The sequence below is a fragment of the Xiphophorus hellerii genome, chromosome 2, assembly GCF_003331165.1.
Source record: "Xiphophorus hellerii strain 12219 chromosome 2, Xiphophorus_hellerii-4.1, whole genome shotgun sequence".
Lineage (NCBI taxonomy): Eukaryota > Metazoa > Chordata > Actinopteri > Cyprinodontiformes > Poeciliidae > Xiphophorus > Xiphophorus hellerii.
Genome location: NC_045673.1, coordinates 6,163,586 through 6,190,427, shown reverse-complemented (window position 1 = coordinate 6,190,427; position 26,842 = coordinate 6,163,586). Strand labels below are relative to the sequence as shown.

Genomic DNA, 26,842 nt, shown 5'->3' with positions numbered 1-26,842 from the left:
AGAGTAGAAGACAGTAGACACAACTAAATGCAGCTCAAATGTTTTACAGTGTACTTATGAAGTTGTATCTTCTTCCACTCTGATTGGCCGTTCGGTCCATGTTAGTACACAGATTATTTCACCCAGAATAATAATTCCCAACTCCCACCAGCTTCCTCTGTGGATGTCTACAATTCTCTTTTTGACATGTTTCTGAATTTCTTTGTCGTTTCTCATAATGTCAAGTCAGGAGAAAATGTGCTTGAGTTTTTTCATTAAGTATGTAAATCCACAGTGTGGCTTCCATTTATTATAAATATTCAAATTTAACCTCAAGAGTTTACAAACTACAACGTTTGTGCTTAATCAAATTCTTAAAACCTTATAATAATACACTTCTGAATTTGAAAAAGTATTTCAAAAATATTACTCTCATTATTTTGATGTGAAGCAAACAGAAATAATCTGGTAATCCTAACTGAAAGAAAGGAAAGTACTGCAGGTCATTAGATGAAGTGCATGTAAACATCTAGTTTTAACTGTCGATAAAACAGTGATTTTCTTTTTTAAAGAATAACCCTGAGTCCTTTTAAAAAAATTTTCTGTACCAACAAACTGCGGATCGCTATTTTTGAACCAAAGCTTCGTTAAATCTACTCAACAATAATCTGATATCGTCAGATTATCGGCCTCACAAAGTTTTGAAGCAGAGCAAAGTTGTTTGTAAAAGTTGTTGGTAGTGATAAGATCAGGTCAAGGTGAATTGATTGTGTTGCTTCTTGAACGTTACTAATGATGGAGGAGGAAGCATGCAGGCAGTTTCAGTTTGTCCCCCACTTTGCCCTCTTGATCAACCCTGCTCTAAACCAGCTCTCTATTGGATTAAACTGGGCCTGAGGGAGGGAGCGCGGGCAGCAGTAACCTGGACAGAGGGTAAAAACGGGGTCAAACAACTGTTTCAAGTGAAAGTGGAATTTGGGGCATCTGTGTTTGTTTGTAAGTAGGTATGTTTGGGACTGAGTCCAACATCCTGAACAGCCTGAGGGGCAGGGCAGAGGTTAGTCATCGCAGACCCAGAGAGCTTCAGCTTTAGAAACGGCCCGCTGACTTTTATAGGTGAAATCTAGTCATTCACTGCAAAAACACAGCAAAGTCTTACCAACCGTTTTTAATGCAAAGGTCTGAGTGCACTTGGAAAAAAATGAGAAAACGAACATATAAGTAACTTTTCAGCAAGATATAGAGGCTTGTTTAGAGTCAATAAGTCCTTAAAATGTACTTTAGAAAGTACTTGTTCCATTGGCAGATTATTTCACTTATCAGCCGGCCCTCCATAGCTTTTTATGCTTTTTATTTTTATCTAGATTCTACACTAAACAATAAGTGTGCTTAAATATTATGTTTTCAATTAAATCAATGCAGTTTTTATCCAGTTTGCTGCCAAATTATATCAATCAGTCCCTCTGATTGGGAGTTTAAGGAGCAGTTGGTATCACTGTTGCCTTGCAGCAAGAAGGTCCTGGGTTTGATTCCCGGCCGGGGTCTTTCTGCACAGAGTTGGCATGTTCTCCCTGTGCATGCGTGGGTTCTCTCCTGGTACTCCGGCTTCCTCCCGCAATCCAAAAACATGACTGTCAGGTTAATTGGTCTCTCTAAATTCTCTCTAGGTCTGAGTGTGTGTGTGTGCATGGTTGTGTGTCCTGTCTGTCTCTGTGTTGCCCTGCGACAGACTGACTGACCTGTCCAGGGTGACCCCGCCTCTCGCCCGGAACGTTAGACCAGCACCTCCAATTTCAGGTTTTCACATGGAAAATAATTACTCTCTCTCCTCTTTTCATGCACAGAGAAGATATGAAAACACAACATGTAATTGTGCTTTTTTCTAAAAAAAAAAACTTTCCAGTTCACTGAAAGTAAAACATGGACATCCTGGTGCCTGTGCAGGTGGAAAAGACATTATGATCTAAAACCGGACACATATGATTTTTCTGCAAAATAAAACTCTGAGATGATCTTTGAAATGAAATGCCGAAAGCAGATCTGCAGATTTGACCAAAGTTTCAGACACAGGACACCACAGCGCTCCAGGAGCTGCCCCCTGTGGTCCACCTCTGAAACTACGCGGGGGTGAAAGGTTACTGCTGTGACAGTGCCGGCTCATCTGAGGGTCTCTCTTCTACCCCAAAAGCAAAACACCCGAGGGCAGAATGTGGGGCTCGTCTGGCCACCCCAACGTGAATCCCCAGGATCCCGGCAGGGAGGCAGAGAGCCCAGGATCAGGGCCCTCCTCCTGCTGCACAAATACAGACGAGGTCGTGGGTCATGTGGGGAGCTCACACAAGGCTTTCATCCCGTAGAAGCTCATTTCAGGGGAATGTGACTCTTTCTTCATCTAGATAGGAGTCCTGGCTGAGCCCTGTGTGGCGGCGATGAACCCCGGATTGACAGACTTGTTCTCTCAGACGCGTTTGTTTTGCTTTGACCCTGCGCCTCTGTGCGCTCCACTTTGCGTGGACCAGACACTGCTGTGGGAAGATCAGGCCGGATCAAGCCACACATGGCATTCGGTTACAATCCAAACATTTTCGCCATCAGTGTATCAAAGAGGAAGGCTGCAGAAGTGCAGCGTGAAAAGACAACGCCGCAGCATTTTCAGCTGATATCTTAGACATGAGGACACGTGAAGACATCTTCAGAACAAAAATTACTAACAAGTAAACCAGTGAGTGTGGAGACCATTACCCTGAGTATTTTCTTAGCTTTATAACAGTTGTATTATGGATAATTTGGTAATCATAATGTAGACAACCCATTTTACTTATGATGAAAGAAACATTTATCAGGATGTTCCTCTGAAAGATCAACATTTTTAAGTGAAAAAAGAATTCATTGAATTATTTTTACAAAATAAAAGTGTAGAGAATGCCTCTGTGTTCAGCCCCCTTTTCTTTGATGCCCCTAAATAAAAGAATAAAAGTCAATGCAACCAATTTCCTCTCGTAAATCAACTGTAATCCAGATGTTTGTAATTTAATTTTCTTTATAAGTTATGTTTTTTTCTGCAAAGTGAATACATTGGTGAAAGGAATGAATATTTTTAGAGTAAAAACCCACTTCAATGTGCCATAAAATAACAATATAGCTTAAGACATTTAACCTATTTGTAGAAAGGAATAACAAATTTGAGTTAAAAGTGCATTTATGTAGTGTAAAACACCAAGAATGTTAAGTATTTCATACGTTCATAAATCAACTGTAATTCAGATGTTTGTAATTTAACTTTCTTCTAAATAAAGTTGTTCTGTGAAGTGAACACATTAGTGAAAGGAAATAGCACAATTTTAAAAAAATACACATTAATATGTCATGAAGTGGCATAATATGTCTTAACACATTAAATTTTTTGTGAAAGGGAAAAACAAGTTCTAGTTAAAAGTGCATTCATGTAGAGTAAAGCAACACCAACGGTGTTAAATATTTAAAACATTCATATCTGTACTGTAATCCAGCGATTTGCAATTTAACTTTCTTCTTTTAGTGTTAGAAATGCACATTAATATGTCACAAATAGCACAATGTATGCTAATAAATGTGCACTTCTAGTAAAAGGGAGTTAAAAATCAATTTATGTGTCAAGTTTAACACAGTTGAATTAACACTCCCAGTTTTGCTGCTTTACTACCAAATAAAAGTCTGAAAAGTGTGGTGTGCATCTGTGTTCAGCCCCCTTTTCCCTGATACCCCAAATAAAATCCAATGCAACCCATTTCCTTTCATACGTTAACTGTAGCGCAGCTGTTTGCAACTTAATTACAAACATTTCACTTTCTGTGAAGTGAAGAAAATAAAAAAATCGAAAAAACCCAAACAACCCCGATAAGGTTATGAAGTATTTTTGAGCAGCAAACATGTGAAAGAAATGCTTTGGTCAGAAGAGACCAAAAACTGTTTGTTTTTGTTTGTGTTGTGCAAACCCGTTGTGTGTGGAAAAGTTTCACGGTTGCTAGAAGATCTTCAGACATTTGCTTCTGGAAAACAGTTTGTTTCCATTTGACCGATGTCTGCCATCCTCCCAATGAAAAACTTTGAGGTTTGAAACTGTAAAATGACAACATGCAGTAAAGTTCAAGGGGAAGTGATATTCTTTCACAGCCGATGTATCAGTTTTTCTTGTGATGTAAAAAGGACAGATGTGTAATTAGTTTCTCAGCTAAAAGTGTAAAAACTGACCATGTTTTTCAGCTGCTGGTAGAACTTCACACAACCCCATGGAAACGCAATAAGTGCTATTTTTCAACTCAAAGCATTTGACTTGCATTAGATTGGTCTTGAGTTTGAGTCCCTGTGTGAAAGCGGTCAGGAGGCAAACGGCAGCTGGACTTTAAAATGTAAGAGAGCAAAGATTCCCGACATATTTTGTAAAAAAAAAAAAAAAAGAGCAACATATAATGTAGAAAACCTTTCTGGTTGTATGCGAGATGTAAAAACTCTGTGTAATATAAAAATAATGTGTAATTTTAATAGATGTATGCATGTGTTTGTATGTTTACAAAAGTAGACATGTCGTATATGTGTTTTATGTATAAGACAAAAGAGACTACATATTAAATGAAGGCTATACATGTTTTTTAATGTAAAACATCTTCATGTTTGAAATTAAAGTCTAACAGAATGTGTTATTTTAATGCGTCATCCTTAATATGATTTTTTTTGTAAATGTAATCTGTCTTTTTATGAACAGTAACCCAGGAGGAACAGCAGATGCACCAGATGCTAATGAGGATGTTATAAAAAAAACAATAAATTGTGCATAACTTATTCCAGAACTGACTGGATGAAGTTGCCAGAGCGAACCGGAGCGAGGCTGCTGCAGAGCGCTTCAGTCACACCAAGTTCATCTTTCACTTTTGTTTAAAAATGATTTTGAATTCATCTTTAAGTTGCCAAAAGGAGCGTTGCTTTGATTCTTTCATGCATGTTTGAGAAATCCTTTAATCTCCATGGCAACCATTCAGATGTGCAAAACGCCTGGTTGGACCTAGCCCGGCCTCACAGAGAGCCCCGTCCTCGTGACTCCCCCATTCAGCTCCTTCAGACTAGCCAGCAGCAATTAGCAGACACCTGGTGGAACTGAGCATCTGATGAGCTCATTACAGGAGCTGCTTCTCAGAGAAACCCTGGTAAAAATGCTGTTAAAGGGTTAATAGAGGAGCCATGTTGAGACGACTTCCTGAAGGCGGAGTTTCAGATAGAGCTGGAGTTTCTTAAAGAGACAGAGGCCCAATTTTAAGGAGTTAAATCACAAAGTCAAATTTCTTTTATATTACATATTACATACAGCATTTTTATAACAACTGAATTTAATATAGTTACTTAATTGTGCTATAAAATTGCACTATATGTCTGGAAAACGTACGATACTGCCCCTTTAAGCACCACTTTCAGTTACTTTACCATGACAAAATCTAATTAAAATACTAAAAATTTAACATTGAATGGTAGAAATACTTTTGCATGACACTGTATATAAATAAAACATTTAAAAACATACTGAGGCAGACCATGGAGCTTCTTGTATGAAAACTATCGATTAATGCTTCTTTTGCCTCAAAATAATAACATAAAAGCTGATAAAACTTTAGCTTTTCTTCTTTGTAAATGTATAAAACCATGGACTTCATGTTTATCAAGTAATCATTTAATGCATTCTTCATTTGAGCTCCTGTTAATAATATAGTAACTATTTTCTAATGGCTCTACAGTTTTAAATCACCAAAGCACAAACTGACAAATAGGAAACAAAAATTACTTGTTACCCTTATTAAACTATTGCTAGATCAACATATTGATGTAATTATGTTTTAATGCCATTTTTTAAATAATATTCTGATTACTTTTAGATAATCCTTCCACCTACAAAAATAAAAGAATAAAAAACTATAGCAGTACAATAGTTATTCATTTACTCTGTAAATGTGGCCTTTAATCAGTTAGTGTTAGATTTTCTTTTTTATTTGCACCTTTCATGCAAAATTGAGCACCACAAATTACAGGTTTGAAAACACTAGAATGAAGAAAAACTGTTAAAATATGACATTAAATTAGCTTAATCTGCAACCAAAGACCATTTGAATGACATTAATGAGCTTTTATAAGCCAATTTTACTTTATAAAAATAAACAATAGACCATGAAACTAGTACTAGAAATAGAGAAATGTTGATTTTAAATTACTTAAAATGATAACATGTTGCGTTAGGAGACGGATATAAACAGTTTCTTTATGCTGGTAAAGAGCATCAGCTTCATGCGTCTGTATTCTGCTGCATCAGTGATGGATTGAACATTTGTTTCTCTCTCCTGGGTTAACCGTCCAGATAAAGAGTCGAGGGCCGACGGCAGCACAGCGTCTCTTCTGTCTGCTCCTCTTGGTTCTGTTTATTGAATTAAACATCAGTACAACCACTGCCTCTTTCCTTTTTTTCCCTCCTCTCCCCTCATCGCTGCTTAATTTGATCAGAGAATCTGCTGATGCAGTGTGCGCCCCACTCATGTGAAAGTCATTTAAACCTACGCAATAAAAAGACAGAACATAAATCCGGTGTCCCTTTCGCTCTGAAAGCCACGCAGAGGACAACGTGCATCACAGCCCTGCTCTGTGGGAGCAACATACCTGCCGAAAACTCAGGAACTCAGGCTGCAACCACAAATCTGATCCTCCTCCACCGAACGCAGAACAACGTGAACTTCACTGCGAGTCATTTTTACAAAAAGGTGAAAGAAGGCGACATGTTAAGAACATGAGCAACGTGGCAACATCAACAACCTACATGTGACCTGAAAACGCTTCTAAAAATATCCAGTTTCAGAGTCATTTAGTAGACAAACCATTTCCTGTGGCTTAAAGGTATTCTGATGAGAAAACAAAGAGGATTTTTCTGGTTTTCTGGGGGGAAAAAATTCAGTTAACGCTCTGCTGCCCCTCCTCCACCTGTTGCTGAACAGCTAGCTGGACGTTTTCCTGAAGACAAATTGGAGCTTTTGTAAAAGAAAAAAAAAAAAAAAAAATCCAGTTTAAAAAACCCCCACAGAAAACACTCATCAGTCCTCTTTAAAGTAATCCTGTTTTCAAATGACAGCTGAAAACTTAGGAGCTTATAGATGGATGAAGAAATATATTAAATAAGGCCTAATTGTCTGTATGGAAGAGGATCAGGGCCACTAAAAAAAAATCTAGACTTCTTTCTCAGAATTTCGACTTAAGAATTCTGAGAAATTCTGATTGTAGGATTATGAGCAAACAAAGAGTCAGAATTCAGACTTTTATTTCAAAATTCAAACTTTTTTTTTTTTTTTTTAAACTTTAATCCAAAGCGAGAATTCTGAGAAAAAGTAAGTTAGTTGTTTTTTTTTCAGTGGCCCTAATATTCTTCCGTAATTTTGCCTTGAACACACTGGTACAAAGTGTCATTTCCTGTTATCCCTGGAATTAACAATGTAAACATGAACAATATAAATAATATCTGTTTCTGACTTTGAAGCTAAATAATCCCATTCTAGCTGAAACTACGTGCCTTTAGTCTGATTATAGATGTATATTGTTAGTGATTCTGGCTTGTTTTGCATTTCCATTGTTCCATTAACTATAGGATCAATATTTTTAAGAGATTTTGAAGCTGAATATTTATGCTTTTTGGAGATTAGCTCAGCACCTAAACCTTTATTGTGGTGCTGGAAGGTACATTCACTCCATCTTTATTAGATTATTGAACAAATTACTACAATTATGAAGTGATAAGATAAGAGAAGAAACTGCTGTATGTTACTGTTTAAAACCTACTTAAATCCACTTTTACCTCATGTTGTCTATTCTGCAAAGCCTTCACCATTCAACATTTGAAATTAAGTGATTTTTTTTTATGAAACAATTAAATAAGAATGTAAAATCAGCCCTAATTTCGACTCTGGCTTCAACCTGAGAGCAGATGTAATCTTCAGCTGTGACATTTCAGGCCAGTAACTGGATAATCTCAGCTGCTTTATGAATCCTCCACTGTCTTTTCCATCCTTATCTGAGCACAGAGCAACTCCACACTTCCAATTCACGTCCAGATTTCCGCTATGATCAAGTTTTTGCCGAGTTGTTCTCAGAATAGAGCAGCTCAGCCTTCAGTGTTTACATGAAGCCTCTCAGCTGCTGAATCGGCCCGGCTGCTGGATACCTGCTCATGTTTCCAGCTGGAAGTGAGGCAGAGCTGCAGCCTGTGGATGTCTGACAGCTGAGCCTCGGCCTGTGGCAGCCGGTGGCTCACATTAAGGGAGGCAGACATTTTATTTATGGGGAGACCGCTCGCTCCTGTTTACTTTTAGCTGCGTAAAAGCTTTTTCTGTCCAGCTTCCTAACTGGGACGCTACATCAGCTAAAACTGTTACACAGGTTTAGAATGAAAAAGGAAAACTAAAATCTTTTTTTTTTTAAAATTGTATTTGACCAACAAAAAATTAAATAAGACAAAAATGAATAAATTTTCTTTGTTTACTCTACACCGTAAAAAAAACACAACAAACTTCTCTACGGTAAAATACCGGCAGCTGTGTTTGCAATAATTTTACGATAAAATCCTTATTTATACGGTAAAATTTTATTGCAATGTTATCGCATGTATACAATAAAATTCCCGAATTTTATCGTATATGTATCGTATAAATACGATAATATTCTGGCAACCTACAGCTGCCGGGATTTTACCGTAAATTAGAGAAGGATTTTTTATTATTTTTATTTTATTTTTTTTTACAGTGCAACATTTAAATCAGCTTAAAATGCATTCAAACATAAGAACCAGGAAAAAAAAATATATTTAGAAATCATAGAAATGTAATTTAGGTGAGAAAACGAACAAACATGAAGTAAACTTACAAATAAATTAATAATGTTCATTATTGTAAGCTCAGAGCTCCGAATAAAAATCAGGAAAAAATGACTAATTTTAGGTCTTTTCAATATATTAAAATAAACGAGTGGGTCTCGTTGAGAAGCTGAAGTAAATTTAATAACGCCTTGTTAGAGATACGCAATCCAGAAAATATCTACTAGTGAACCATTAAAGGAGGCAGTGGAGGAGAGTCTGAATTACGCATGAATCAGCGCATCAATGTTTCACTTTTTAGAGAAAAAGGAGTGAGGGAACCGTGTTAGGGAGGTTTGTGTGCGTAAAACTGTCAGAAAGAAACGAAAAATAATAATAATATGTGGGAAACTTCGCAAGCTGTGATTCAACAACCCGCGTCCTAATTAACGCGCTAATTATGGAAATTCAATTCAGTTCAGTCTTTTTTTTTTTTTTTTTTAGGAGAGTCACGTCCATAAATTCAGAAAAAGGACCAACAATACAGCAAAATTGTAAACTGACGACTTAAAAAAATTATTGAAGCATAATTTATATGGAATCTATAAGCGTACCGATTATATTAATTTAAAAAAAACATGATGAAAATATGAACCCAGAATATCATAGTGAGATCGTAGATAATTAATAATATAGCAATAAGAGATATAAGAGGGAAAATTCTTTAATTTACGCACATTTATTTACGCAGATTTATTTGGATGAACGACCTCAACTATTATTATTATTATTGTTATTATTATTATTATTATAGATTCGTGCTGTTAGACTATGCTACCGCAGGAACGCCTCTCCTGCCTGCAGGGAAGTTGTTTGAAGCATCTTAGAGGCCCATCTTGTTCTCCGGCTGTTTAATGTTAGAAAAATAAAAGGGCGCAAATTTCTCCCGCTGTGTCTTTCGGTCAACTTGCGACAGCGCACACTGTAAATATGTTTGTTGTTTTAACAGTAAAATGTTAACAGTTTTTACTGTTTAAACAATGATTATGTGCCACAAACTGTATTCTGAGCAGTTCTGTGTTACTGTAAATGTACACTTATATTGACATTTTAGTCACATTAAGCAGGAGAAACAACTGTTGTGAAATAAAATCGGTTCCAAATTAAGCGGAATATTTTTAAGTATTCTTTTTTTTAAGATTAAAATCAATTTTTGTGCACAGAATCGTAGCGCAATATTAGAAGTTTGCACGAATAACTGGTGTTTTTTTTTTACAATAAAAGCGTGTTGCAGTTATTTTAACAATAAACGGTTTACAATGCAGGCGGTTTATGGGCGAGCAAAATAGGTTTTAATCACTTATTATTGAGTCCATGTTGAGGGTTCCCTGTTTTACAGCGGAAGGAGTGAAAGCTGAGATGATTCTCCTCTGAAATCCAAACCGACACGTTTCTCACTGCAGGTTCCAGTCACATCCAACGCAGCCATTTTATTCCTCACTGTCGCAATTTTGCAAGTGAAACAATTATGATTTTGGGTCAATCTTTCACATCTTTTATGACTTAAATAAAGTAGTTAAGTCAAAATGTGTGACGTATTTAAATATCTGCACACACATACTTTTTTTTTTTTATTTTAAAAAGCCAGAGGTTATGGAGGTCCTGCGCCGCGGCACAGGAATCAAAGCTGTTATATTCATTTTCTAATTACATTAATGTCATGTGTTGTGTCTCCCGCGTGTTTACCAAAAAAGCCCCCCTGCTCTGCTCCCCCCTCCGGAGCCTGACCTCCCATCCCTACTGGCTGCATAATAACGCATCAGGCGGGCTGCGGGTCGGTTCGGGCCTCATTCAGACCCGCCTGCAGGTCGGAGCGCTGCGCTGCGTCCGGGCTACCGCATGCGGCGGAATCCGCTTCAGCTTCAGAGTTTCTCTTTCTCTCAAGCCCCCCCCATCCCAACCCTCCACCCATCCAGCCGACAAAACCTTCAGGGAGCTTTTAGCATTTGTTCGGTCTGAGGTCTCTGGAAAACATCTGATTCGCTTTTTTTCTAACCAGTCCCAGATGCGCCATGCAGCGTGAGAGCGAGCGCGTCTGAGCGCGTCAGTGTGAGTTTTGTCAGCGCATGAGAATTAGGAGAGAAGATCTGCAGGGGAGGGCAAGAGAAGAAGAGAAAGGAGAAGAAGAAGAAGAAGCGTCTGGACTTGTTTCTTCCCCCTGACTGTAACCTTTTCGGTATGAACGCAGATACGTGCGTCTCATACTGCGACATGACATCCATGGACTCTTATTACAGCGCGTCTACTGCGCAGAGCAGAGACCAGGCGAATCCTTTCAGGACTTTCCAGACCACCGAAACCAAATACAGCCCCACGTTCATTCCGGGTAAAGGCTCCCGGAGCCCTTTCCAGACAGAGTGCCAGTCACTGGACGGAACCGAGGAGAGCAACTTTAACAAATACCAGCTCTTCATGCAGCGGCCGACCTGCAAGACTCCACCCGAAGGCGGCAAGCTGCACCCGGACAGCGGACACAACGGGACGCTCATCCCCTGCTACGGTGGGTTCGCTTCAGACTTGCACAAAACACAGCAGCTCTGATGGCAGGTGAACAGATTCATGATGAGAAACTCACCGGGGCCTCTGCAGGGGAAGCTTTAGTTGGTCTGTTTGGGTCGGAAACTCCTAATTAGGCTATGGAGGAAAATAATTTCAAACATTGCGCTGTTCTCTGATTTTATTGCACTGTTACATAAAAGATTTGCACAAATGCACACAGGATATCAAGTGAAACTTAATCGTTTAAGGACATTTTTTTTTGTTTGTTTTATTCAGGCCATGTCTATTATTTCTATGCGTGTTGCGTTCACTGACTCTGATTTTCCATTTTTTATTTTTTTTTAGCGGTTTTTGGTTTTTTTTTCTGTTTTATGGAGACGCAGCATTTTGCAACAGCAGAAGTTCATTAAATAAAATAGAATAAAAAGTTTATAATAAAACAACAGTAATAATTATAACAGCTTCGCCACAGGAGATAAACTGAACTAAAGATTGGTTTTATTGCCTTTAAATTTTACTGACAGATTTTGTGGATTATCGTTAACCAACCAATAAAATTAATAAATACAGAATGGATATGGACTAATTCAGACACTATCCCAGCATTTCTTATTATATAAAAATCCCCAAATGGAATTAACTTGGTAAGATAATATAAATATTAAATAGGAAGAGCCTTTATAATTGGAAATTGATATGAAATTAAAAAAATATGGGAGGGGGAATTTATTACAAGAAGCTTCGCAAGCCAAAATATAGAGGTTGATTTATGGGCCACAAAAGTCCCAGATGATCAGTTAAACAGGCTTCCTACCAACTATAAAATATTAGTTTCTGACTTTTTTGTTCTAAGAAAGTTACGTTTAAAAATAAATCTTTAAGCTGATTCTGCTTCCAAAAGCCGAGCAAAGACAACAAACCCTTTATGCGTGATTTCAAATTTAAATCGATCTGCGTTATTATTTGCAGAAACATTTTTAAAAAACCACATTACGAGAGGAGATCTGCTCATATTTACAGCATCCACAGTTCGTCATTCATTCAGCATCGAGCCTTAGACTGGTTGGCGCCTTTAGATCTTAATTAGACTCCAGATGTTCATCGTGATGCTGCAGGAAGACATTATTAAATTACATTTATCAAAGCTTTTTTAAAAAATAAAAAAAACATGGGAAATAAATAAACATCTAAGCTTGATTATTATTATTATTATTATTATTATGGTTTGTGTGTTACTACTTTTCTTTTAGAAACCTGATGGCTCCCTGTAGTCTGCAGCCGTTCTCAGCCAGCCGTGCTCCTTCTTTCTTTCTTTCTTTCTTTCTTTCTCTAATTCTTTCTTTCACATAGTTTGCCAGAATGAAGTCCAATCTACTCCTCTCTCCTTCCCCATAAGAACCAACTAGATCCCGTCTCAGTCTCGGCCTGGCCTGTCACTTCTCCAGCCTGAGAATCCCTGCCTGCGCTGAAAGCGAGTAGATTTGGCAAGTGCACTGACAGGCTCGTTTAAACGCCGCCATTAAAACCCAACACGCTTCCCTCGAGGACGCGCTGCGCAATGTTGTTATTGAAAATGTTGCAGCCAGATGAAGGCGTCGTGGCTCTGGGGAGGATGCTTCGGGGCGCCTGCCAAAGCCTCAGGCGTCAACAGGGTTGTGCTGTTATGTGTGGTCCTCGACGGGAGATATATTACTCAACGCTGGTTGGTGCTTTATCTGCGACGTGGTGACAAAAGTCACCTCATGATGCGCTGAGGGGAGTTTACTGCTGGCATGGTGATCCAGACGGGTTGTGTCTGCGATTTCACATTAAAAGGCGCTAAAAACATAAAATAACTCCATAAGAGAGAATTTAACAATCTATTAAGATTTTAATTGGGCATATAGGCTACAATCCGATTTTTTTTCCAAAGAAGATGTGAGCTAAAGTGACTATAGGAATATTTGCAGCATTTACATTGTTGATAATGCTAAAGTATTTAAAGTTTTGTGGAAGTAGACAGAAAAAGATGCATGTTTCTCTAACTTTTTTGCAAACAAAAATCTGGAAAGTGCGAAATGTCAATAATAATGTATTCAGACCCCCTTTACTCAGAGGCCCTACAATGAAATCCTTTGAAACAAATTTCATTCAGAACTCACAGAATTGGTTTTAAGAGTCGTCTTGCTGGGAGAGTGTTATTTAAAGAGGCGGGCATGGTAACTCTGGAGGAGCTGCAGAGATCCTCTGCTCAGGTGGGACAATCTGTTAACAGCTCAAATGTCAATCATCTTGTCAGGAAAACTAAAAGCTTAATTTGTTGTTCACATGTTACGTAGAGAGCTAGGATTCACAATATTGGATTTTTGGTTGATATTCGATGTACTAAAATTGGCCGATAACCGATACAAATACCGATGATTATCCATAGCTTGTAGGATGGACTGCTGGTGGGGGGTTTTCTCCGTGGTTCTTTTCCGTTTGGCCACCATGAACTCATCGTGATGGCGGTTCCTGAGATGGTTCATTAGGTTCGAGGACTTTGTTGTCGCTCCTCCTCGCATCACTGATGCTGAGCAGTCATTGCAAATAGCAGCTCTCCTATCAGTTTCCGACACTTTAAAAAAACTTCCACATCATTGACATTGTCACTTGGTCCGGCTCTCCCGCTGTCATGACGTTGAGCTGTGCTGCAGGCATCATTGATATATAGAAACATCTTTTATGACGGTAATTTTGAAGGAATGTTTGATATTAAATTTTACAGCTGATATCGGCCGATACCGATACAATGCCGATAATATTGTGCATCCCTAGCAGAAAGCTCAATAAACACACTACATAAGATCAATTTGACCTGTTTGGCTGCCTCTACCCACTTCTTTATGTCCACTGTGAAACATGGTGGTGGCAGCATCATGCTGTGGACGTGCCGACTACATGTTGCAGATTAATTTCTTACAAAAAAAATCTTCCTATTCATGTGCAACTTTTCTAATCGTTCACATAAAATGGACTTTTGTGGACGTAATGTGACGGTTGTAAGGAAAAAGATAACGGTGCATGAATATTTCTGCAAGCTGTTTCTGGATGACCAGGTCGGTGGGGGAAGTTCCTTTAAAAGGCCGTTAATCTGTCCAACCATGTGTGGACGGAGACGGGGCCGCTTTACCTGCTGGCGGAGGGCTGAATGAAATAAATGCCCCTGGAGCTGATGGAGAGCTCAGGAATGCAGGTCAGCTCCGCAGGAGAGGTCTGGATTAATGTAAGGCAGATGTGCATTACTGACTCCTTACGGTTATTATTCATACTCCCCCAAAACATCAGATCTCCAAAGCTACAGAGTCCCCGAGATGACAAAGTGGGACTGGTTTACATAACCTTGTCTCAACAATACTTTGTGCAAATAAGCAGAGAGTCAGAAACGGACACGGAGATTGGGTAATGATTTGAGAGGCTCTGGAGAAATGAGATTGTTTCTGGGAAAGCCTCACTTTGTGCTTCAGAGGCTGTTTACATGCAAGTGAACTCACTGCTGAATCTTAGGTTTTACTTTTAAGCTGCGGCTGCCAATAATTGCTGCAGTTTGAAAACTCTTTCCTCTACGGAGAATATTCTAGCACCTCCGTGATCCTCGAATGTGTCCTTTTGAAATTTACATTCAGGAAACACAACCATCGAGTCAAACTTTCGTGGGACACATGCGCATCCTGCGATGTGTAAAAGATTCGAAAACCAAAACACAACCTTGGAAAAGCCCTGGCGGTGCTTCAGAAAGGAATCTTGTCAAAATATAGCAGTCAGAATCCATGTTTAAAAAGGCTAGTGGAGGTGATGTCACAGGATATGCATCTACTGATGGCTAACACATTGTGTGGTTAACAAAAGCAACGAGGTGACACCCAGAGTCTCGGCCATGTGGTTCTCTGCACCAGAATAAATTTGAATATGTAATAAACGAATGTTTGGGAGGGTAAATTTCTGCCTGCAGAAAGTAAAATAATGTTTTCTCACTGCACTGTAAAACTAAAACATTTAAGAGGATCAATATGTATCAATATATTTGAAAATATGATTAAAAGCAGTTACTGTGTGTAGCTTAGTGATACAAATCACACTTTTATATGTGGCTGGTATCCTAAAGAAGCGCATTACAAATGGAGGTATTTATCAAGAGCAGCATAAACATTTAAATGTGGTTTAATTGAAAATTAAAGCCCACCTGCTGCCTTGAAAATGCAATTTAAGTCAACAAAAAAATTGTTTTGGTTTTAACTCAGAAATTAAAGTTCATCAAGTTGATTTAACAAGAGACAAGTTGTCTAAACATTGATTTTTAGCTTCATTAATCTTAAATTGTGAGTTTTAACTTAATGCTGCAGTTTAAATCAAATAATTATTTCACAATATGCAATAAAAAAATCTGCCCTCACCGAGTTAAAGAGCCACATTTCTCTATTATTTTACTCTCAATATTATATAGTTAAAAATAAATACTTATTTTACTTTAGAATAATGTAAATTCTTGTTTCAAACTGGAGGAACAAAATTTCTGATCTGATAATGAATTTTATTAAACATCCCAATGAATTCAGCTCAGAAACATTTAGTGTGAACAGGACATTATCCTCAAGCTTTGCTAACTGAGAATTGCATTAAAATGAACATTTGCCTTAATAAAACACAAGAGTCAGATCAATGTAACGCACTTCCATCTCAGGAGACAAAAACATGCCGCTAAGCATTCTGGGAAATAGTTCCCACTCCTGTCTTTTTCTTCTTTCAGTTTTTTAAGTGCTAACCTAAAAACTAGTTTATTCAACTCTTGGAGGTTTGACTACATTAATAAACAAACTCACATTTAGGTTCAAAATCTAAAACTGGATAAATTTATTTGACTTAAAGAGTAGAAGATAGTAGACACAACTTAATACAGCTCAAATGTTTTAAAGTGCAGGGTCAAAGTTTCAAACTCAAAAATGGCAAATTTGGGTTTAAAACTATAAAAATAGTTTTAAATAAATTTGTCCCTGAGATCAAAGGACACAAGCGTCTCCCAAAAGACGAAAGAAACAATAAAAAAGTTTAAATGAGTTTTTATTTACATTCTAATAAAAACGCCATAAATGTTTATGCTGCTCTTATGTAACCTAAACAGCTTCTATGAATAAAAGTAAAAGAAAGCACTTTTAATCGAGGAGGAAAAACTAAAAATCCCATCAAGCAGGAAAATCACTACAAATAAAATAAAAACAGGCGTCTGAAGTGTTAGAAATGACTGTAATAAAGACCTGAAGAGCCAACTTTAAAAACAAAACAAAACAATTTAAATGCAGCATTAAGAAGGCAGGGCAACATTTACATACAGTAGCTTTTATACCAGACTAACAAACTGGTGTTTAGTTTTGACTTAAGAACATTTTTTCTTGTTAATGCTGGTATCTTCATTATTGTTTGGTGGAGAGGCTCCTTACCATCACCCTAATCTTTACTCTCTCATATTTTCTGTCAATCATGTAAGAACTTAGGATGGACTGCTCTAAGACGTTCATAGCACTTTGATTCAAAAGAAACAATTGGTAAAACTCATTTTAACAGTACTTTAAATCTTAATCTGTTGGGTTTGTGAATGATTTTTGCGCTTGTGTAAATCAAAGGCAGACTTTAGGGAAAGAAATTTTGGAAAATGAAGTTTAATTTTGTGATGCAATAAATAAAATAAAGATTTTAGAAATATCAGGCTACAATAATTCATTTTATACTCAAAGTATTTCACTTTTTGAGGATAAGATAGTCAGATACTAGGTAAATAACTCTTCAATTTATCTGCAAAATCAAATCTTGAATCACTAAACTGACTCACTTGGCACAAATATGAATTAATCCGTCAATATTTGCTCATTTTAACAATGGAGGAGCTGCTAAACTGCACAATCACATGGCCACAAAGTGCAACATTTAGATGTAAAAGTACTGCACATCCAAATAAATATATTAATTTATAGACAGCTAATATATGGTTGTTATGTTACGCAGGGGTAAAACCTCAACACGCTGCAGAGTTTCTACATGTCTTACTTATCTGTAAATAATTCTGCAAGATTAGAAAGTCTCTTTTTCTGAAACTGCAAAGTTAAAGTTTTGAATATGAACAAGTTGCCTGAATTCATCTTAGCAAAGTTGTCAAACTAGTTTTTATTTTGGGTCACATCAAGATCAAAAATGTCTTTATAGGGCCGTTTGTGGTGGAATGTGTTGATAAAACGACTTCTTAAAAGACAGTTAAAAAATTAATAAATATTTGTTTCTGCATTCAATGAGAAGTTTTTGAAATTATTTAATGATATTTAACATATTTTTACCTTTGTCTAATTTGGCACAATGCAGATAAAACTGTTGATTTGACTGATAAAATCATATTTAAAAGCACAACTGTTATCGTAAAGATTTTGTTTCTTCAGTCTAAAGGGCCACATGAAATTTTGTGGCGGGCCATGTCTGGCCCACGGGCCGTGAGTTTGACAACATGTGATATAGAGGATGATACAAGGTGTTAGTAAATGTAGAAATTGACACAAATTGAGTTTTAAAATGTAAATTTTTCTCCAGGGAACCAATAAATGACCTTTCCCCCCAAACTTGTAGACATAAGGTGACATCCTGTTAATTATTTTTTATGCATAAATTTGGGATAAAGGACAATAAATGAAATATAGCATTTACCTGTTAAGTTTTTAAATGTTTTTGCATTATGAGTTGTAGTATTTTTAAATCATACAAACTTCTTCCCAAGTTTGAAAAACTATGTGCTAATCAATCAAATCAGATGTTTTTTTGTTTTGTTTGTTACATTCAAATCCTTCAAATCCTGAACATATACACTATTTTTTAAACAAAAGGATGAAGATATTTTTTGTTTTAAATCAAACTTTGATATGAACACCTAAATGAGTCTCCCGAGGTTCTGATCTCGGTGCCGTTGCCTCAACCAGAGGTTATAAATATCCCCATCTGGTCACCACTTATAAGATTTCTGAAGGCACAAGCGTTTTGCACATGTGACCGGTAATTGTGTAAACCCTAACCTGTGATACTTGAAAGCTTAAAAGTCAAACGTAACTAAGAGTAACTGTCCACTTAAGACCTTGTATCTGAGTAAAGTACTTTGTTGTTGTGCAGCTGATTTTATCCTCCACTTGTTTATGAGGTGAGTTGTGTTGGTTTGAAGGCCAGAAAGTTAAATTCTGCTAAGGGACTCAAACCGATCTGGACCGGCTTTGGAACAATTTACAATTTAACCGATAACATCGGTGAGGCAATTTGCAGACATTGTATTTGATTACATTTTAATTAACATTTCTCTTAGCTAGAAGACTTTGGGGTAAATTAGTTAAATCTGATAAGGGTGGGCATTTGTTGTATCGTTTATCATGATAAATTTCTAATCATGATGAGAATTTTTATTTCCAAATTCCAATTAATGTTTAAAAACTCTAAAATTCTCTGTTTTGTTGGGATTGTTATTTTTATCCACTGTTTGTTCAATGAGAGGATCAATACGTATCAATATATTGGAAAATATGATTAAATGCAGTTACTGTGTGTAGCTTAGTGATACAAATCACACTTTTATATGTGGCTGGTGTCCTAAAGAAGCGCATTACAAATGGAGGTATTTATCAAGAGCAGAATAAAATATTTATAGGTGGTTTAAGTTGATAATGAAAGTCCACCTGCTGCCTTGAAAATGCAATTTAAGTCAACGAGAAAACTGATTTGGTTTTAACTCAGAAATTAAAGTTCATCAAGTTGATTTAACAACAAGAGATAAGTTGTCTAAACATTGTTTTTTAACTTCATTAATCTTGAATTGTGAGTTTTAACTAAAAAATCTGCCCTCACCATGTTAAAGAGCCACATTTCTCTATTATTTTACTCACATTATCAAATTAAAAATAAATACTTATCTTACTTTAGAATAATTTAAATTCTTGTTTCAAACTGCAGGAACTAAATTTCTGATCTGATAATGAATTTTATTAAACATCGAAATGAATTCAGCTCAGAAACATTTAGTGTGAACAGGACATTATCCTCAAGCTTTGCTAACTGAGAATTGCATTAAAATGAACATTTGCCTTAATAAAACACAAGAGTCAGATCAATGTAACGCACTTCCATCTCAGGAGACAAAAACATGCCGCTAAGCATTCTGGGAAATAGTTCCCACTCCTGTCTTTATTATTTCAGTTTTTTAAGTGCTAACCTAAAAACTCTAGTTTATTCAACTCTTGGAGGTTTGACTAAATTAATAAGAAGTTAACACAACTTACTGCTGTAAGTTTATCTTTCACAAACTCACATTTAGGTTCAAAATCTAAAACTGGATAAATTTATTTGACTTAAAGAGTAGAAGACAGTAGACGCAACTAAATGCAGCTCAAATGTTTTACAGTGCATGTTTTTGGGGGCTATTATTACTGTGCCTTGTAATCACAGCCGTACGATTACCTAAAAATGAATAAAAGTTTTTAACGGCACTTTATTGTCATCACAATAGTATCAGAGAATATAGTGATAAAACTTTAAGCTCATATCTCCAATGTCTAAACGCTTAATTTCTGTATGCCATCATTTTACTCAAATTCAAAATTATTCAAATAAATTAATTAGGTTATCTCTGTGTAAATCTAAATGATTCAATATTCTGTCACTTTGCTGCCGACACACCTGAATTCCTCCTACGTTCAGGTAAAGCCTGTAAATCAGCCATGAATTGAGAACCAGGGTGGAGCCAATCAATAGCAAGGAAAATGGATGCTGCTGGTTTGCATATGCTAGCCAATAGCATGTCAAGTACCGTTGCACAGGAATCTCAGCTTTAAATATTTAATATATAATCTGTAAGTAGTTAAATCTGCAAACACTGAACTGTGAAAAGGCTCAGGTACATTTTATCGCCTGTAAGAGACTGTGGTGAAAATCTGTTGGTAGTTTATCTGTGCCAAAAACTGAATCAACAGGTTTGTGCTGCTTCTCTGAGTTACAAATGGCTCCACTGCAGATACAAGGTTCAGTAGGTTAGCTGACCAGCAAGTTAGCATTAGCATCTTCGCTGATCTGTTTAAAAATAGAAGCAAACTTGCAACAACAGGAATCTTTTCCCACCAACAAGACTTATGACAGTTCTTACCTTTTACTACGTTACTGTATTCATTAATAATGCAGCAGATCCAAACATATCAATGTTATGTTTTACTGAATAGAGAGAACAATTGTTGACTAACATCTTGAGCTAAACCCGTGGTGTGTAACTTTATTAAAAAATGTTTTTTATATATTTGTTAAAACTGTCAACATGTCGTGACCTTATGGTACATGAGAGGTAATTTTTTTAATTACCTGCCTTCTCCCAGTGCTTGCTGCAGAAATACACAGGTCTGCCAGGAACAACCAATCAGAGCCAGGAGGAGGGTCATAGCGCTGTCAATCATGCGCTGTAAATTTGTAGACCCCTAACCTGAATTAACTTTGTGCTCTACTGGGCCAGCAGTGACGGTATGGAGGCCAGTTTTTCTCAAGGCTTAGCAGAATGATTCCTCCGGTTCCCAGGGAATCTGCATTCTTCTCTGAGCCGCGTAGATCTCTCCTTAGGAACATCTGGGAGCCTCCCTTCCACTGAGGAAACAACGCTCAGCATCAGGCTTTACCCTGAGCAGCGGAAAACAAAAATCCAGCATGAAACACGTCGGCAGACATAAATTCATTGTCACCTGTTGACAGCCAAACCTAATGGGATATTTGCTTTGTATTTACTTCATATAAGGTGTGATACATGGAGAGCCATTGCAGCAAACAGCAATCAACTTTAAGTGTTCAGAGGGAGCTTTTTTTTTTTTTTAGTGCACTCCGTTTAAAAGCATTCCCTTCCCCTATTTAGTGTTTTGTCATTAACCCTTCCCCAGGTTACTAATTTATAGTGTTTCTTTTATTTGGCTTCACTTGACCCTCCCTGTCCCATTCCATAAAAACTAAGAGGGTGCCCTGTTGCTTTACAACCAGTTAAATTACACTTTGATGTTTTCTCTCTGTGTTCAGCAGTGATTAAATTGCTGACCCTAGTAAACATCTGACCCCGGCTAACTGAAGCGGTCTGCAGCTTGTCACAGAACAGGGACAAGCTGGCGAAGTTCAGCGCGTTCGCATACATGTATGTGTGTAAACGGCATGTTGACGAGCGCTGCAAAGAGAACCGCTGTCAAAAAAAACACATTCCTTCGAATGCCAAAAAAATTCAAAGCCAATGTAGAGGAATTTTGGCTTCCCAAAGAAAGCCCTGTCTGATGGCTGTGTTTTCCAGAAGAGACAGCTCAGCATGCGGGGGAAAACTTGAAAATGCTTGTGGCAAATGCCTCTGTGTGGTTAGCGCAACAGAGACGAGATGATAACAGAGAAAATATGTTGATTAGTGCAGAGTTTTGTGGAGATAAATATCAGGACTTTACACATGCAAAACTTGCTAAAGGTGTTATTTAATTTTTGTTGAAGCTCAAGATCTGTTAAAGTTGAACAGCTTGACTTTCCCACTGCAGGTACTGTCTGAATAACATTATAATCTCCATCTTACGCGTTTGAAAGGTGCCTGCTTGGATGCCAGATTTTCATTCCTAGGATATTGTTTATTTCTGAGCAAAGCTCCTAACTCAGTGGAACAATTTTACACTTCCTGAATCTGTATTTTTAGTAGCATTATTTTCTAATAAGATGGGATTTCAGTGGTGAGTCTGAACAGTCTATGTCTTGCTATCTGATAATGGCATTATAACTTTTTTTTTTTTTACATGACCAGCATTTTACACAAATTTATTGAAGTAATGTGACAGAAAATGTGCTTTTTGTTAAATGTATTACACATGTCTGGTTTTTCAATTTGGTCAGATTTACATTCAGCATACTTTTCTCCGTCTAATTCATATTTAAATGAGGTTGTCAGCGTTGATCCGAAGTGGTACAAAAGGCTTAACGTTTGATGTCTTTGTTCTGACTAAATCTGAACAGGATGTACTGGCTAAAAAAGGGACGTTTCTAGCATATTTTAGGGATCATATAAAGAGAAGAACTGGCTGTCTTGAAGAAGCCATAAAAAAGATGTTGATAAAAGTCTTGTGTTTGGAAGGTTGTATTTAAGGGTTAGTTCAGGATTTTTAAAGGAAGGTTCTGTTAAAACGGACAGTGTCTGATAAGCAAACAGTCTACCTCCTGGGATCATCATTAATTAAAAGATTTGTCTAGGCCTGCAGGATGAAGCTAATGCATAATCCAAGAGAGGTCGAGAAAAAAAAATATTTCTGCTGCCTTAATAAAACACTATAGTGGTTTATTTAAAAATCTATTTTATGATCTTTTATACGGTCATCATGTTTACATAATTTGATGATTATTGACACAGGAAATGAGGGTAGATGATGATGCACCACCTGTAATCATCTAACAATGGAAAGTTCAGGGTTGTTTCCCATGTTGTTGTTTTTTCTTTTTTTTTTTTAACAATACACCTAATGGAAATGATTGGGTCATTAGCAGTCCCCTGAGGATATTAGATGGTAACACCTCATTTAAAGGTGTGCAAAATTCACATTTTGCAAGTTTTTGTACTTCCATTTGTCTACTGCTTCTAAAACAGACCAAGCATTTTGTGACCATTCTAGGCTCTTATTCTATGAAAGCCTTGACTGGACACACAGAAAGTGAACTGCTCCCAAATTTAAGGCCTTAATGCTGGAAGGCAACAGCGAATAAACTGGTAGCATGAAATCGAAACTGGAATGCAGTCGTTTTTTTATTTAAATAAGCTAAAACATGATTTTATGAACTATTCCTACAATCTGTAAAACCTTTATCTCATGTTCTACTCCATTAAAGTAAATTTGCTAATGGTTACAGGCTAATGGCAGCTTGGCAGCCAGCTAATGGCAACAACCATTAGCTGGCTACTTGCTGGTTAGCAGCAAGTAACCATTAGCTTGCTGCTAATGATTACCATTAGCAACAGGGTGTAAAACTTAAGTATGAGGATATAGAAAAAAGACATTTCCTGATTCTCTGCTTCCTCTGATATGCAGCTGTTTACAGGTGAGTATATACCAGCTTTAAGTAAATAACTTTCCACCATTGCCTTACTGATTCCTGTGCATTTGACCTTGTAGCATGCAGTTTGATCTCCGACTAAAACAGCCTGCTGCAATATTTAGAATTCGAACATTATTTTGCTTCTTTGAGAAAGCATATATAATTCACATATGCTCTACTGCGACTTACTTACATAGATGCTACATAGCTGTTGAACAGTGACCCTATAAATGTTGCTTAACTTCTTGCCTTTCTATGCAGATTCTCAGTCTGCACTGAGGAAGATCAACTCACTTTTAAATGTTAATCTGTTTAACTGACACCAGAATAAGCATTGGATTTATTCAGCTGTTAAACATAAAATAAGACAATACACTACGATTACATTAAAGGAAACCTTATCTGTCCTCACACAGTACAAAATGGTGAATTCCACACATTTGATCCCAATTATGGTGTACTATTCAGGGAGAGACAGCAAAAGAAACGCATGTTCCTGAAAACCATAAAAGGACTTGATATTCCACAAAATGCTCTTTAATTTTCCTCTTTTATCCTCATGCGACACGTTTTTCAGTGTCTCAGCAAACACAGCAACAGTTTAATGTTAAAATATTGTCTTATTTGTTATGTTTATTGCATTTTGAGTTTAAAGGGTGACCTTTTATGCTTCCTTGCACAGATTAGGATAGGTCTATGGGCTACACAAAACATATTCATTACATTTTCTTGCACAAAGAGATTTCAGCCTGCTCAGTTCTGCCCATTTTGATCTCCTTTCAGAATTAGCTGTTTATGGCCTCTGCTGGTCACGCCCCACAACTCAACGTTTACATTCACACATGAAAATGGCTGCAAGCAGATACGCAAGTATACAACCGTACATCTTTGAACAGTAGAAGAGGAGCCTTCTGCACAACCAACAAAAATGCAGCAAGTGGTTTCTGAATAGCTAGCCAAAAATAACATACTTGTACAGTGCATACAGCGATAAAACCAGTTGATCAAACTCCTGGAGCTCAGTTTGGGTTGCTAGGTAACGGGAAGTGCCTGTAGTGTAACTCCAGAGCTCTGGAGTGTGTAACACTAAAGAGGTTTTTGAAACGGGTCATTTTCCAGAGACCAAAAAATATTAACTTATTGCCTAAAACTAACTGTGTGGGGTTTTTTTTAAAGCATTTTGGCTGATTTTTAGAAGCAGAAGAAGCCAAAATGCAAGTATAATTTAGCATAATACGTCCCCTTGAAAGCAAGCTGCTGTTCATAGTGTTTTTTTATATACATATATAAACATTGAACTATTTCTTTATGAGAAAAGTAAATATAAATTTATTCCAAAATGGAGATAAAACGAAATGAGAATCCTAAATATTTCCGGACACCTTCCTGCTCCCGTGCTCAGTGCACCCATGTGCCCTTCAGCCTGACAGGATATGGGCCTTGCTCACGGGGAATAGCTGTATTTTCCCCTCACGGACACGAATGCCAGGCAGGAACTTGGACTTGACCTGTCTTTCTTCACAAACATGGCAGCTATGCTTCCTCCTCAAGGGGGGAGAAACAAAAATATTGCACAGTGCATGAGGAGAAGAGGCCAAATTCAAGGGGTTGGTGATGTCAGAACATCTGCTTGCGGGAAGACCATAAAAAGGTCTGACAGGTAGATCGTGATGATCTGAGGTCATGAACTCCAGCTGGGAGAGCTGTGCTGTTCCATTAGCGTCTCAGCTGGGACAGGTTGGAGACAGAGTCCGGGGGAGGGCTGCTGCAGCTTTCGGCCAATAGATATTGACATTTCATTGAAGGAGGCTCTCGCCAAAGCAGAGCTAATCTGTGAAAACAAACATGGATGTTGCTGACAGCCTCCGCCTAGCTTCATCAGTCCAAAGATATTTAGTCATCAACAAGAAAAAAAAAAAAAAGATTCACAACTGCCAGAAATTATAATTTTGCTTCCCTCGACAGCTGGTAAGGAGTAGTTTCATTGTTCCAAACTGAAATACAAAGTGACAAACTAAAATACATGCATACGGGCAAATAAAATTGGATGCATAAGAGCCACAGATGTGTTTCTATGATGAGAAGTTAAACGCCCAGTGCATTTAGGATGAGGTGCTCCCCTTCCCCATCGCAGGAAAGGCAAACAGAGGCTGACCGAGCTCAGTGTTCTCGCCGGTCTGCAACCAGAGCCCCTTGGCTTATTTATTCACATGGCTGTTTGTTTATTGAAGCAGAAGGCACAGCTTTCTTCATCTCCTCAGAAAGACACAGAAAAAGGCGGCGCGGCCCGACGGGAACAGAGCGAGTTCTGTCCCAAAATGGATGCTCAAGAAATCGAAGGCGACAAACACAATGTTGTTTACATCTGACAGGGTAAGACTGGTTGTGGTAGTAGTTAGAGCGATTCTCCCCCCTCCACGTCGGCACTCTGCACCAAACACATCTCAAGATGGAGCAGATTTCACGTAGCTCGGATTTCACGTAACATGATGGAGAGATGATAGGGAGGGGACTTTGTAGGTCATGTCACAGGTCACTACCAATGTGTTGTGACAAACCATTCAAACAAGAAAAAAGAAGGCACTTCTTCTCAGCAATTGAGATTTATGCTCATTTCTTTAGGTCTCTAAATAAAACATGAGTGAGAAAATGCACATGGTTCCCACAGGATTTCCGTTCATATCTAACCTTTTCCAGAGTCTGTTTTCAATTTTTTATTGTGAAGGCTAAACTATTTAATCAAGGATAAATATGTTTATGTAGGTAGGTTTTATTATTTTCCCACAAGTCCTGAAACTACAAGGTGTCTCAGATTTGGAACTGTGTTAAAGGGAAGGGGACAGTTTCATAAAAGATTTGTGGGCATTTGGATGAGTAAAAACTCTATAATATTGAAAAATGTGGTCGATATCATCCAATATTAAAGAATCCATAATAGCGTAATTGTATAAAGATGAAATAAAAAAGCATCAGACATCACAGAAATAAACAGATCTTCATTTTTCAAATGTCTGTCGAATTTATGAGTCAAAAATAAAAAAAATATCAGAAAAGCTGGACAAAAATTCGAAATAAAAGTCATCTTTTAAGCACAAATCATTTTAAGCAGCCATTTATTTTTCCAAGAAATTTAAATTTTTATCTTCCAGACAAAATGTTCATTTTTCCAACAAACATGATTATGTTTCTAGCTAACAAGCTAAGTCGATAGCTGCTATACAATAACCTGATGTTTTTAAAATCTGTATTTGTTCATATTTCTAGTAGGACCAAAGAAATACAACAGTCCAAACTCATGTGATGTATTCTGAGTTTTGCCCTTTAGCATCTGCCAAGTGTCGACTCTCC

At 37.4% G+C, this 26,842-nt stretch overlaps 1 protein-coding gene across 1 annotated transcript in view; it reads left to right on the top strand.

Moving 5' to 3' along the window:
- Positions 1 to 10,675: 10,675 nt before the first annotated feature.
- The window catches only part of LOC116711197 (homeobox protein aristaless-like 4), a 32,904-nt gene continuing 16,737 nt past the window's right edge, over positions 10,676 to 26,842 (top strand). The window contains exon 1 of the mRNA XM_032550598.1: positions 10,676 to 11,387. Coding sequence (XP_032406489.1) covers positions 11,066 to 11,387 — 322 coding nt within the window. The 5' untranslated portion in view covers positions 10,676 to 11,065. The remainder of the gene's footprint in view (positions 11,388 to 26,842) is intronic.